The sequence below is a fragment of the Akebia trifoliata genome, chromosome 11, assembly GCF_017979445.1.
Source record: "Akebia trifoliata isolate Shusen 1 chromosome 11, ASM1797944v1, whole genome shotgun sequence".
Classification (NCBI taxonomy): Eukaryota; Viridiplantae; Streptophyta; class Magnoliopsida; order Ranunculales; family Lardizabalaceae; genus Akebia; species Akebia trifoliata.
The window spans coordinates 20,104,393-20,118,434 of record NC_141385.1 but is presented as its reverse complement, the minus strand read 5'-3'; the positions used below and the strand labels follow the sequence as shown (position 1 = coordinate 20,118,434).

Genomic DNA, 14,042 nt, shown 5'->3' with positions numbered 1-14,042 from the left:
TGAGAGGCATTGGGTACGGATTTAGGCTGTAATAGTCCTTTCTTTGTTAACATCCTCAAGACGATACTTAAAGTCATCCCGAGATTATAAAACTTTCTTCTAGGCTTGGATTGTTTAATAACATTAACTATCGATTGTGTTGGATTTGAGTTAGCGACCTTCAGACTAAAATGCTTCATAAACTCTTCCATGATTTCTTCCTAAGTATGAAGTCTAGACTGTATTAACAATATAAGCCATTCAAGAGCGGGTCCTTTGAAAGTGGTGCAAAATAATTGTGCAATTTGTTTACTTCCTAAACCTCGAAGATGCATGTCCTCAATATACGAGCATAGGTGAGTTCTTGGATAGGAAGTTCCGTCGTATTTTGGTATGCTTAATAATTCATATTTTTTTGAAGTATTGATTCTAGTCGTTGAATTCCATCTATGTCTGTCTTCGTTATCTTGGCATGCCCCCATCGGGTGGCATTGGCAAGCATGATTCATCTGGTTCACAAAATCTTGCATGATTTGACGTAGATTAATCGTGTTGAAGATTGATAATCATTCAAAAACAAATTAGATATTACGATCAATAAGGGCAAATGATTTGACCAAATAATAGAGACTATGCTTAGGCAGCAAGTTAGATGACTTGACAGAATGACCTGGGTAAAGACACAAAATAGAATGATGTAGAATGTCTTAGAGCGATTTCGACCAAATAAAATATTTTCTTTTTTATTAAATCCGAATGCATCCCTTATCATTACCAGGTTTACCAAAATAAGAAATTAATATAATGACCTACAGTCCGATGGGCAAAGTGATGTGACCAATTTGATCATATGCAAGCATAATGAAATAATAGGAACCCGTTGATTTGACTGGTTCCATGAATGAAATCACACGTCCAATCAAGTTGTTAGTTCTATTTAGATCGATCTAACCGAATGGACTAAATTAAACTTTTCTTTTCTTGTAATCAATTTATCCATTTGATCATGTAAAAGTTGATCAAAAAGCTAATTCCAAATAGGTCAATCGATTAAGTACGAACTAACTAGATCCATAGGTATTTTAGTACGTTTCCAAGGTCCATGTAAAATATCAATTACTATTCTTTTTATTTTCCTTCAGAAAATATTTTCTTTCGGAAAATCTTGTTTTTATGGAAAATATTTTTTGGAAAACATTTTTTCTAGAGAATACTTCTTTTAGAAAATATTTTTTCTGAAAAATACTTTCTTTTTGTAAACCATTTTTCTTCTTTGAAAATGGGTTGAAACCTGAATTTAAAAAATAATTTGATTTCCATTTTGATTTAAATGACCCAGCCCATCATGATCGTTGGATCGAGATGAACTAGGTCATTATTGCAAAAGAATATATTCTTTATTGGGTCGGTGCACCCATTTCCATTTCTAAAAACAACATTTTTAATCCTTGAGGACAACCAAACATTCTGATCTCAACATCCACATCATTCATCAATCACAAAGTCTGATTCAATGAACAACCCGGAAACACCCACGATAAATTCGAGTCGTGACCTACAAGGAAGGTTTCTAGACTATAAGCTTACTACGTGCAATGCATTTTTATCTGACCACCCTTACCCAAGTATACCTATATACCTTTCGAGCATACTCAATCAGACGGTACGTGGTGACTTGGTTTGATATACCGTATAGGTGATAATCTAAAACTTCAACTCACTTCTCTGAAGTAAAAAACAGCCAGTTTGATCCCCAGTTGAGACGTGGCGCATAATGCTGAGCAAGGGCCCACTTAAATATCTCTCGTTTAGAATAGACATAGTCTATCCCCCTCATACAGTAGGGTACAGCGGGGCAGGATCTCTCTTAAGCACTGGTTTTGATCAAAAAGTGTAATTGATGTACTTGGATTATCTTTTATATACCTATGGGTACGAGTCAAGAGTTGTAGCTTTCATAAATGGTTTGGCATCCCACGAGGGGACCGACCACGTACTAGTACTACATTGGCAATAGGGACATGTGACTGTGTGGCTCACAATAGGTCAAAGGCTCAGGTCGCTCCAGCCTGGGTGCATATATACCTTTCAGAGTCACCTGATCAGACTGTACTGATGTCCCAGTTTGATATACCCTAAGGTACGTGACTGGAGTTGTGTTTTTCATGAATGACGTCGCATCTCCGAAGAGATCGGGCCACGCACTAGTGCCACGTTGGCTATATGGGATGTGCAAGCGTGTAAAACAGTAAACGTGCATGTGGTGTGTGCAAAATAGGGTGGGGTGTGCCCGGGGCCTTTTCAAACAAATGGGCCCATGGGCCTAATTAAACCATACAAGTAAAGGCCTTATACCACACAGGTAAAGGCATACATTGATTATAAACATATTCATATAGTTCAATTTAAGATTTAAACATGCACATCTCTAGCATTCATCAATTATAGCAAATCAATCAATGAATAATGGCCTATGATAATTAATTAGATTCAATCATCGCAATAGGCTCAAATTTTGTAATTTTCATGGTCCAATCAAAAGATATTTTGAGGTGACCCTAATCAAATCCGATATTGAAATAAGCACACGAAAAATTTATTTATTTATTTATTTTTATCCAAATCAAATGGATTTTTTTTCTATGGTCCAATCAAAGGTCATTTTGGGTGGCCCAAAATAATTTAGATTTTCCAAGGATGTTAAATTGAAAATAGAATGATTTTTGAGGATGGGGAGATTTTTTATTTATTTTTAATAAAAAACACTAAAAGCAAAAGTCTAATAATAATAAAACAAATAATAAAAAAAAAAAAAATTATGTAACCAACAAATGATTTGTTATTGCTGTACCACCTTTTATTAACGTCACACCAATTCATAGTTTGAGATCACAAACAACATTAGTCAATAATTAAATATGGTATACTATATGTAAAAGTTGGTGTGGTAATGACTCGAGCACAAAGGTCTCAAAATTATACCACAGGATACCGAGAGATAAAAGACTCAAATCTGCACTTTTCTCTTTTTTTTTTTTTTTTTAAAAAAACAAACTTAGCTCAAAAACGATTTTTTCATAATAATTTATTTTTGATTTAAAATATGGTGTGCTGTACATAGAGTTGGTGTGACAATAGCTACTTGAGGAGGAAAAAATGAGTAACCCATCTATTTACCAATGAAATAAATAAACCACTAGAATAAACAAATAAGTCACCCTAATTCAATTTTATCCAATTTAATAGTTTTGCCCCAAAAACCCCAACAGCAGATTCCGAATCTCATTCGAATGATGTCTCCCCACTTAAGTTAACTTATTGTATTATAAGGTGGTTCTTATTTGTCATCGAAAAAGAGAAAAAAAAATTCATTTTTTAAGGATTACCGACTCAGATCCATAAATGTAACAGCAAGAACTTGGTCCGAACTGATCCAGATGAACAAGCCAATTTAATCCTTCACCGATTCATTTTGACAATCAGCGAAATTCCTGATTTCAATTGACGTTTTAACCCGATAGATCCAGCAAATCAAACCACGATTCACTCGTTCTAAGATTAGATTCAGACTTGGCATCATCAAATCCACTTTAAGATAGTAAGGATGATCAGAATTAACTCATAAATCTGGGTTTATCTGTGTGTGCGCGACAGTGCGATCTGATCTACCTCAATCTACACCGTTGTTTGTTATTAGAGATATACAACAAACCCATCGCAAGGATCGATCAACGATCTAGATCACCATGAAAGAACGAAGAGATAGAACGAAATAGAGAGTTGGTAGTTCGGTTCTTTGATCCACAATTTGATAGTCGAAATCGAAATCACATTCGAAGTAGGAAATTGAAAAGAGTATAGAGAGAGAGAGAGAGAGAGAACGTTTTCTCCTCTTTGTTGTTTCATCTTTCTCTTTTAAGAAGGAGATAGGAAATAGAAAAAACGTTATTCTACTATCGGCACACCAATCACTACATTAAATTAGGGGTGCAACTTAATTCGGTTCAAACCGAGAACCGAACCAAACCGTGAGATTTGGATTGGTTTGGTTCGGTTTAGATTGAATTTGGTTCGGTTTCGGATTTAAAAAATAAAAAACCGATGAATTCGATTCGGTTCTCGGTTCAAGTAATATAAAAAACCGAACTAAACTGAAAACCGAATTAATTAATTTAAAATAAAATATTATATATATATATATATATATATATATATATATATATATATTAGTTTTTTCATTTTTTTTTAGAATAAAACCTCGTCTCTCTCATCTCTCTCACTCTCTGCGCTCTATCTCTCGTCTCTGCGCTTTCTTTCGTTTCTGCGATCCGCCGCCAGCGGCTGCTTTCTCTCGTTTCTCTTATCTCTCTCTCGTCTCCGCGATCCACCGCCAGCGGCTACTCCGTCTCTCTCTCGTCTCTCTCATCTCTCTCTCTCGTCTCTGCGCTCTCTCTCTCTCTCCTCTCTGCGATCCGCCACCAGTGCCAACCGCTCGTCTCTCTTTCTCTCTCTCTCCGACCTGCTGCCAACTCCTGCCATCGCTCTTTCTCTCTCTCTGCGGATGCGTCTTGATCGGTGACCTGAGGCGCGATCTGCGGCTGTGACCACCGGCTGTGACAGGTTCCTCCCCCTTTCTCTCTCTCTCTCTCTGCGGCTACGATTTACGACAAAAGCGTAAATCTCATGGAACCGAACCGAACCGAACCAAACCTAATTAAGATCGGTTTGGATTGGTTCGGTTTTAGAACACTTCGGTTCGGTTCTGGTTCTTATTTAGTGGAACCGATCTCGGTCGGTTCGGTTCTGATTTTGCTCTAACCCGAACCAACCCGGACCGAGTTGCACCCCTACATTAAATCATTCTTAATTAAAAACGGGTTTCTACTAGGGGCACCCCACCCTATAATCGATTTAAAACAAAGGGTAAGTGTTGTTCACGCTTACAGTACCCTTAAAAAAAAAATTCTAATTTTATTTGCTGTCAACGGACAGCATAACCTGCTTAAAAAAAATAAACTATACATATAAAAAGGACAAATAAAAAAAGCATTGATAATTAACAAATCAAACATATATAAAAATAGAATCCTAAAGAAAAAAAAAAAACTAAAACTTCAACATTCATTATTAATCTTAAAAACAAATATAAAAATTTTGTTGAAGGATGCATCACACAAATTTTTTTTTTTTTTTTTTTTTAACAACGATGCTTAAAAATAGAATCCCAAAGTAAAAATAAAAGAAAACTTCAACATTCATTAATCATCATTCCCTCCACAATTAACCTCATGATCTCTTTAATTACTTAGGGTCATTCTAAATAACCCTCGAGCGATCCATAATAATAAAATAAAATAAACAAAATAATACGAACATGTAAGAGCGAAATATTCATAATCCAAACATACGATCAATGATTGAACCGAAAAAGATGATAAAAATAAAATAAAAACGGTAAACTAATAACTAAAAACAGTCTAGGTTATTCTAGCAATGCTCCCCTTACTTGGGGTTTTTCAAGTTTGATCCTCGAAGGTCCCCAGTGGAGTCGCCCTTGAAAGCACCCTCGATCCGCGAGGTACGCGGATCCGCTTTTGACCCTTGAGGTTTGGGAGTCGTAACTTAGTTATTACGGTCTAGGAACAGAATATAGACTCGAAACGGATAAAAACGACTAATCTACAAAAGAAAAACTGATTTTGGGGATCACATTACGGGGTTGGAAGGTGTTAGGCACCAACCTTGCCCGGCCAATGCCGGTCTCTACTTATTCCAAATAAGACTACATTGCTAATAACAAAACCTAAATAAAAAATAACAGAAATTTTACCTTTGATACGCAAAGATTTTATTTTCTCAGATCTTATAAAACTGCTCCTTGTACCGTACTCATTTCTCCGTTCTGTCTCCGGATCTGATTTTTAATCTCCGAGGTAAGGTATTTATTTCTTAGATCTGGATTCTTCGAATTTGTTATGGATTTTGGGGTGTTTTTGAAGGGCTTTTAGGTGTTTTTCAAGCTAAAATCGAAGTATGGGTGTTAGGTAAGGAGTTGGGGGCTTCAAAACTAGGGTTTATGGGAGGTTTTGGAGGCTTTTTTGACCTACTTCTCTTGGAGTTTATGATTTTATACGAAAATAGGGTGTGAGGACCCCTATTTATAGATTTTTTTAAGGGTTGATTTAGATATAATTAGTATTTTATTAGAATTCTTTTAGTTAGAGTTATATTTTAAGTAGAATTATTTTAGGTAGAGTTGTATTTTAATTAGAATTGTTTTGGGTAGAGTTATATTTCAATTAGAATTCTATTAAATAGAGTTATTATTTAATTAGAACTCTATTAGGGTTTTGACTTTTGATCTTATTTGATTGATTTTAAGATTTTGACTTTAGTCTTAATTGATTGACTTTAATATCTTGACTTTAGTCTTGCTTAATTGACTTTAACTTTGACTTTAGTCTTACTTGATTGACTTTAATACCTTGATTTTAGTCTTGCTTGGTTGACTTTAATTTTTTGGAGAACCCCCTCTATTATATCTTTAATTCTTTGGATCCCCAAATGGAGGGGTCCCTGAAGAAATATCTTGGCAACCCTCAACAATTTTGCCTGAGAGCCTGATTAATCGATTTCTTTTGTTCAAAATTTTAAATTAATTTCATTAATATTTCACTTTAATTATTTAATGTTTTATTTATTAATTTCAAAATTTTTAATTATAAAAATTGTGAAATTATCGTTTTGCCCTCGGAGAGGACTTTTTGTGTTTCAAGTCAGTTTTTGATGTTTTAGGATGTTTTGGAATCGGTTTTTCATAAGGAATTCAATGGGAATGTTGATTTTGTTCATTTATGAAGTTTTTTGTGTGAAATGGTCGTAAACTTTATGAGGGATATTTTCATAATTTTGTTGAATTCTGTGAAAATTGGCAAAATGATTTATTTGGTTTTGATTTGTTGTTTTATGTGTTTGAATGAGTTTTCCTAAGCGTAGCGTAGGCTCTAGGGTTGTTTTGATATTAGGGGTATTTTGGTAATTTGATTATTTTTTAGTGATTTTTATCGTAAAGCTTCTTTTTGTCTAAAAAATGATGATTTCTAAGCTTTTGGGGTTATATTTTCCTAGCGTAGCGTGGTTTCTACAATTTTGTCAGTTCGAGATACGTCATCCGGATTTCTGAAACATATCTGGTAATAAAATGAAGCGTTGAAATAATCATCCATCATTTGGAACCGTTGCGATTGGGTTGACGAGTTGATTAATCAGGCGAATGCAAAAATGGGGTGTCTACAGTAGTAGGGATCCCCTCTCAGAGAAAGCTAGTGCCTGAGGCAAAGAAGAGAGAAAAAAACATAAGTTAACAATATACAACCAATCCAACCCCTCTTCATCTCCACACCAGAGCACTGAGACCTCAGGCTCCGTCGACCTCTTGGGTACCAAAGCCTTCACCAGTCTGGACCCCCTCACCTCAGAACCCATTTCGAGCAAACCTTCCACCAATTGCATAATAGGCACCAAAGTACAGGCAGGGTCAGCAAGCTTTGCCTAACAGGTTTAATAGGGTGTTTACCAGGTTGTTAATGGTATTATCAGAATTACTCTCAATCTTACTTAAAGGAGAGTATCTCATTAAAAGGCCACTAAATCCTGAAGTCGAGAAAGGACCAAGGTACAATCCTAGCTTGTTTTATGAATTCCATATGGGTGTTCCAAGGCACTCTACAAATCAGTGTTGATAGATCAAACACCAGGTCTAAAATTTGATAGACAAGAAGACACTCATATTGGATGGACCAGCAAACTCCACTCAACAGCAGAACATCAACCAAAACCCCCTACCTACTCACAATGAAAGGCGAAGTAGGCACAGAGTGAATGTCATTCTCGGGGAGCTCGATTTTAATCCATCAATTTTGATAGCTCTCATAGGGTCAAAAATTAGGATTCATTTGGCAAGGGAACCAGAGACGTCAACGGTTAACACTATCAACCAGTACATGACACACTTATCTCAAGATTCACGTTTGCCACTTAGAATGGCTGACTTCACCATCCATCCCACTCATCAAAATACTACTACCAGACCACCTCTCATTATACCCTATACATCGCCAAGTCCTTAGAATACAACTTGACCCCCTCTTTGCACTCCATCCTCATGACTACTACTTATCATCCCTTATACTCCATCAACCCCTCAAGTAGGTCTTCCTATCACCATAACAACCAAAACACAACCACCACCCCTTATCCTCAACGTAAAACCTGATCCTTTCCCAATGATCATATGTTCACCAAAGCCATCACCACGTCAGCAGGGGTCGATCCAATGAAAAGGGCGATGTTGGCTGACATTGGCCATATGACAAAAGCAGGGAGATGCCAAAGAATGGCAGTAAAAGGGATAAGCATTAGGGAAGAGACAAAAGAAACAACAGAAGGAACAATGGATGAGGATAAAAGAAAGGAAAAGGGAAAAAGCAAACTGAATAAAGATGGCAAGAAAAGAGAAACAGTGAAAGTATCAGATAGGGAGGCTGCAAACTTCAGTAAGCTCATTTACAAGAGTGAGCATAATATCGTGGACCAACTGAACAAGCAGTCGGCTCAGATCAGTATTCTAGGTCTTCTAAAAAAATTAGAGGAATATCAAGAGGTACTACTGAGAGTCCTGGGAAAGTCACATGTACCTACAACTACCTCACCAGCATAGTTGGAACAGACAATAGGTCAGATCATGGCTCCCAATCCCATTATCTTCATAGAGAGTGAGTTTGTACCAGAGGGATGAGGACACATCGAACCTTTGAATATCATGGTCATGTACAAGGGCATGATGGTAGCCAAAGTACTGATTGATAATGGCTCAACTCTCAATATATGTTCTCTCGAAACCTTTCGAAAACTCAATGCTGACTGGTCGCATGTCAAACCCAACAATAAAGTTGTCTGAAATTTTGATGTTCAAGAAGAGACTCCTTGGGAGAGGTAGATCTACCAATCACCATAGGACCTTGTACGTTCGAGGTCATGGAAATACCAATGACATTCAACTTGCTGCTGGACAGGCCATGAATCCACATTGCTGAGATAGTACCTTCTTCTTTGCACCAAAGAGTCAAGTTTATCATAGGGCATAGGATGATATTGATCTTAGTGAGAAATCTTATCCTAGCTGGGAGAGCTCCAGACGTGTCGTTTATTGATATAGAGATGACCAAGGACAAAGTATTATACCATTCCTATCAATTTGCTACTGTGAATCATGTCGAGAAGGGGAAAGAGAAAGTAAAAAACATAACTATCAAAAGTAAATCTAATGGTCGAGTGAGTCTTGAAAAAAACTGGTTATAGACTTAGATAAGGGTTAGGACCAGAAGGAAAAGGGAAAGCCACTCCAGTTGAAGTAAAAAAACACACTCCTTATTTTGGTTTGGGGTTTAGACCCACAAATAGGGACATATCTGATATGAACGACGAAAGAAAAGAACTTCAACTAGCAAGAAAGCAAAATCGTGAACCAAACGTTTGAAATCTGGGCAAGATTCCTCACAGCAGCGTTAGCTTTCCAAATTTTCAAGCCAGACTTGACAGTTTATCAGAACAACAGCCAACAAAGCCAGCTAGTAAGCCGAGAACTGTAAGTTTCAAGTCCCAACACATTCAAGAAGACTTAGTTGTTGAGTCTCAACTCTCTTTCATGGAAGGCATTGATGTCCTATACAATAGGGATTCTAATGAGGATCTATCAGAGACAACCCGAGAGCTTGCAAAAGTAGAAATCACAATGAATAAAGAAAAATAATCACCCTTTCCTATTGGCATCGACTGGGTATCAGTCATCATCCTACCAAGCTTGGGGGGGGGGACTATGCCCAACCCTAACAACAATCAATCGGAGATAATGGTCATTTTCGAACTATCAAAAAACCCATTTTCTCATCTCATCTGCCCCCTTAGAAAAGGAGAAGTCTTGAACAATTAGGAGGAATTCATTTTAACCCTTGGGGCTGTTGAGGCCTCAAAAAAAATGTCATTAGACAAATCTAATTTGCCCAAGGATCATAACAAGCCCTCGTCCTCAAGGAAATACTGTTTTGGGGTCTCCCTATCTTTACTTATTGGGCTACGTCCGTTGGTTTCTCTTTTTATCATGGAGGGTTTTCCAAGTAAAAATCCCATTGTTCTCATGCATGTCCTCTAGATTTTTCTAGAAAGATCTTCTCCCTTCATATTGAAGTTTTTCCACAGAAAAATCTCGTTGTTCTCGTGTGATTTATTTGCATTATTTTGGTTTAAATTAGTTCCTTTGATTTTGTATTTTACATTCAACGGGAGTGAATATCCATTAGTTTGCATATGATGGTAAAGGCGAATGATTTCCCAAAAGAGTTGTGATAATCGAACTCCCTTTTCTGTATGCTCTTTATATGTTCTCTTCATAGAATCGTAAATCCTTTGCTTAGGGATACACAAGGATAGATCTTTATGAATTTGTATGCTTTTATGGAGGGAGCGTACATAAAAAGAGAGTTAGATTATCAGGACTCTTCCAAAAATTAGTTGAGAAATTTTACTTAGAGAAATGCTAAATTGGTGTCGTTTTTGGCCAATGCCCCAGACGCCCTATGAGGTGTTGGCTCATAGTCCAACAAATGTTTGACATGTGGTGCAATGACATCAATAATAGAGAGAGCTTCTCTCTCTTGTCCGCTACCCACATATTTATTTTTTTTAATTTCAAATTTTAAAAATGGTCATTGGGCCTACATTGATTATCACATTGACAATTTAAGAACACAACCTTTTAGATTTCATGAAAATAGTTATATTAATATATATATATATATATATAATATATATATATATATATATATATATATATATTATATATATATATATATATATATATAATTTTTTGAGCTTGATCCAAGTGTTGAAAATGGACGACCACCGTGCATCAAAATTTAAAAATAAAATTCAACGGTGAAAAATTATTATTTTTTAAATTTCATATAATTTTGTCCTCTTCAACTCCATTGCATCAGATCATGCTTTTAAATGTTATAAGATTATCAAATCAGAAAATTTACTTTTTTTCACTATGGCCAAGAGAGAGAAAAAGGCATCCAGCGCGTTGGCCAAAGATAACGTGCATTTTAGCATCACACTTTTACTTAAAGGTGTACTTAGTAGAAAGGTTTGATAACCTTTCCTTACCTGCTTTTCATTTAATTTCGATCTACTTGGAAGGTAGACACAAATCCGCCTAATTCTACCACTGCCACAGATGAACGGATTTATTGGAAGTCTTGCTGACTAAATTTTCCAAATCAACGGAGGTAAGTTAAGTTTGTCTCATTAAGTAGAGAAGTAAAAAAACCAAGACAAAAACATATTATTATTTTAAAAATTAAAATCATATTATTTTTCTTGATCAACTTTGAATAGGGATGGGTCCTCCTTATTGATCCATCCATATTTCTCCTTGAAAGGGTTGATTAGGTTTTTTGGAGGGTAACCATCAGCAATAATGCAGTCCTTCCAAGAACTTCCTCCATCTAAATCCCTAATTACCTCCCATAAGCAACTGTTACACTTAAAGCCTCCTCCAAAGTTGATCATAAGAATTCTATCACCTTTCTTAAGCCTCTTTCTTGCCTCCATGTACCTTAACACATTCCAAATACTACTAGCAGATGTGTTACCAAATCGATGAAGAGTCATCCTTGCAGGCTCTAAATCATTCTCATTAAGATCCAAACTCCTCCCAACGCCATTGATAACTGCTTTTCCACCCGCATGGAGACATAATTTGATTAATGCCAATCTTGAAGTTAAGAGTAGTTGCTACACTACTAATTCGAAAGGCTGATATTATTATATAACGAAATAGTTCGCTTAAGGGCAATACCTTGGGTACCAATTCTCGAAGGAGTAGCAGACATTGGAAGTCTCCTACTCAAATGAAACCCTAGGTTTCCCAGGTCATCTTCCTTCTGCATGCAATATTGGTAGGCTTCATCATTTTCTCCCAAATGCGTTCAAATTAGGCACTTCAATTTGAACATCGCCTGATGATGTCTAAAACTGGAGTTGTTCGTTAAAAGAATAGAACAACCACCCAATCGAAATAGACAATTAGGGAGCATCATTGATTTATCGTTCCCTGAATACCAATTTGGGCTGATAGATTCTGAACTGACAATTATAGCGAATGCATTTTCATGGGATATAAATATGTTTTGGACTATATTCATAGAGATAAGACAGGCACTACACCCCATTCCGGAGAGATTGAAGGCCTTGATATCCTCTATCATCTTGTAATGGTTGATTATGTGAATCATAAATTAATTCTAAAAAAAAATGCGGAAATAAAACTTAAGGAGAATTATTATCTGAAAATGCCCAAAATTTATGGAGAATCATAATCTGAAAATGCCCAAAATTCATATAAAATACATACCTCCAGCCATTGATTTTCATACTCTTGTGCTGTGAATCTTTCGGTCTCAATTTGGCACTTCCAAAATCTGATTCACTCTTTAATCGATGGTGTAAAAATGAAAGAGAGATTGAGTGAATTTTGGGGACCAAATGGAGCATAAATAACCGGATTTGATCGAGGCTTCCATCAAGCACTCGTCTACATCTCGATTGGTTGCCACAACGTGATAGATTTTGGGTCACGTTTCTTAACGTCAAAAAATGTGATGGTTGAAGACATTGTGGGCTACTAAATAACTTCGAAAAAGAGGGGTTTCGTGGTTTTGTTAAATCTGCCGCAAGAATCGGAAGCTAACATTCTCCCACTTGGTCCACAGTACAAATGTCTTATCTTAAACCCATCGATAATCAGTATTAAGTAATAAATACATGAATCATAGCGATAAGTCCTCTAATGACGAGTATTACCTTCCATGTATTACAATGTATTTATTTCTTAATATTATACTTTATGTGATAACATTTCTTAATGAATAAACCTTACGTTTATTCTGGTCTTACACAAATGAAGTTTCTCAAAATAAATTAAGGTGCACATAAATATGAGAAAACATTACAATTAGAAGAATTTCATTAAATAACATTGTACATACAATGAAAAACTACATAATGGAACCAAATCCCATATTTACTACATGATCCTTGATTTCAACGGTGGCATGCCTTTAGTCAAAAGATCAGCGATCATCAATTCAGTGCTAACGTGCTTAATGACCACTTTCTTTTCTTTGACACGTTCCCTTATGGCTAAATACTTAATGTCGATGTGTTTACTTTGACTTCCACTTTTGTTGTTCTTAGCCATGAAAACAACAACTGAATTGTTGCAATACATTCTCAATAGCCTGGAGATAGAATCCATAATTCTAAGTCTAGATATGAAACTCTTAAGTCATACGCCATGCGAAGTAGCCTCAAAATAAGAAACAAACTCGGTTTTCATAGTGGAAGTGACAGTCAAGGTCTGCTTGGCACTTTTCCATGATACAGCTCCACCGACCATCATAAAAATGTAACTTGATGTTGATTTGCGTAAATTAACACAACCAGCAAAGTTCGAATCTGAGTAGCCAATTACTTCTAGATTTTCCATCCGTCTATCCATAAGCATGTAATTCTTAGTTCCTTGAAGGTACCTCATCATTTCTTTGCATCTCTCCAGTGGTTTGAACCTGAATTACTCTGATATCCTCCCAACATTCCCACAACAAATGCAATGTCAGGTCTTGTACAAACCTGAGTATACATTAGGCTTCTGACAGCAAAAGTATATGAAATGTTTTTCATTTGTTCCTTCTCAAGATCATTCTTCAGGCATTGGTTCAAATTGAACATATCACCCTTCACAATGGGAGCAACACTTGGTGAACAATTCTTCATCCGAAATCTCTCTAAAACCTTATTGATATAGGTTTCCTGCAATAGACTCAAGATACCTTGAAATCTGTTTCTATGGATCTTAATGCCAAAGATATAAGACGCCTCACCCATATCCTTCATATCAAAGTTTTTAGAAAGAAATTGTTTCACCTCATGCAGTAATCCCT

At 36.1% G+C, this 14,042-nt stretch overlaps 1 protein-coding gene and 1 pseudogene across 1 annotated transcript; both read right to left on the bottom strand.

Moving 5' to 3' along the window:
* Positions 1 to 11,409: 11,409 nt before the first annotated feature.
* On the bottom strand, positions 11,410 to 12,335 carry LOC147391102 (3-ketoacyl-CoA synthase 12 pseudogene; annotated as a pseudogene).
* Positions 12,336 to 13,126: 791 nt separating this feature from the next.
* Positions 13,127 to 13,636, bottom strand: LOC147391101 (secreted RxLR effector protein 161-like). Its single transcript, XM_086458997.1, has 2 exons — positions 13,428 to 13,636; positions 13,127 to 13,340 (listed from the first exon to the last, which is right to left on the bottom strand). The coding sequence occupies exons 1-2, from the start codon at positions 13,634 to 13,636 to the stop codon at positions 13,127 to 13,129; spliced, it is 423 nt and encodes a 140-aa protein (XP_086315123.1).
* Positions 13,637 to 14,042: the final 406 nt, after the last annotated feature.

Bases quoted from the DNA above. Each gene is read 5' to 3' on its own strand.
- LOC147391101 (XM_086458997.1), bottom strand. From the start codon at position 13,636: ATGAGGTACCTTCAAGGAACTAAGAATTACATGCTTATGGATAGACGG. The intron at 13,341-13,427 runs GTTTGTTTCTTA...TTCTATCTCCAG, and splicing joins ACTTCCACTATGAAAACCGA to GCTATTGAGAATGTATTGCA.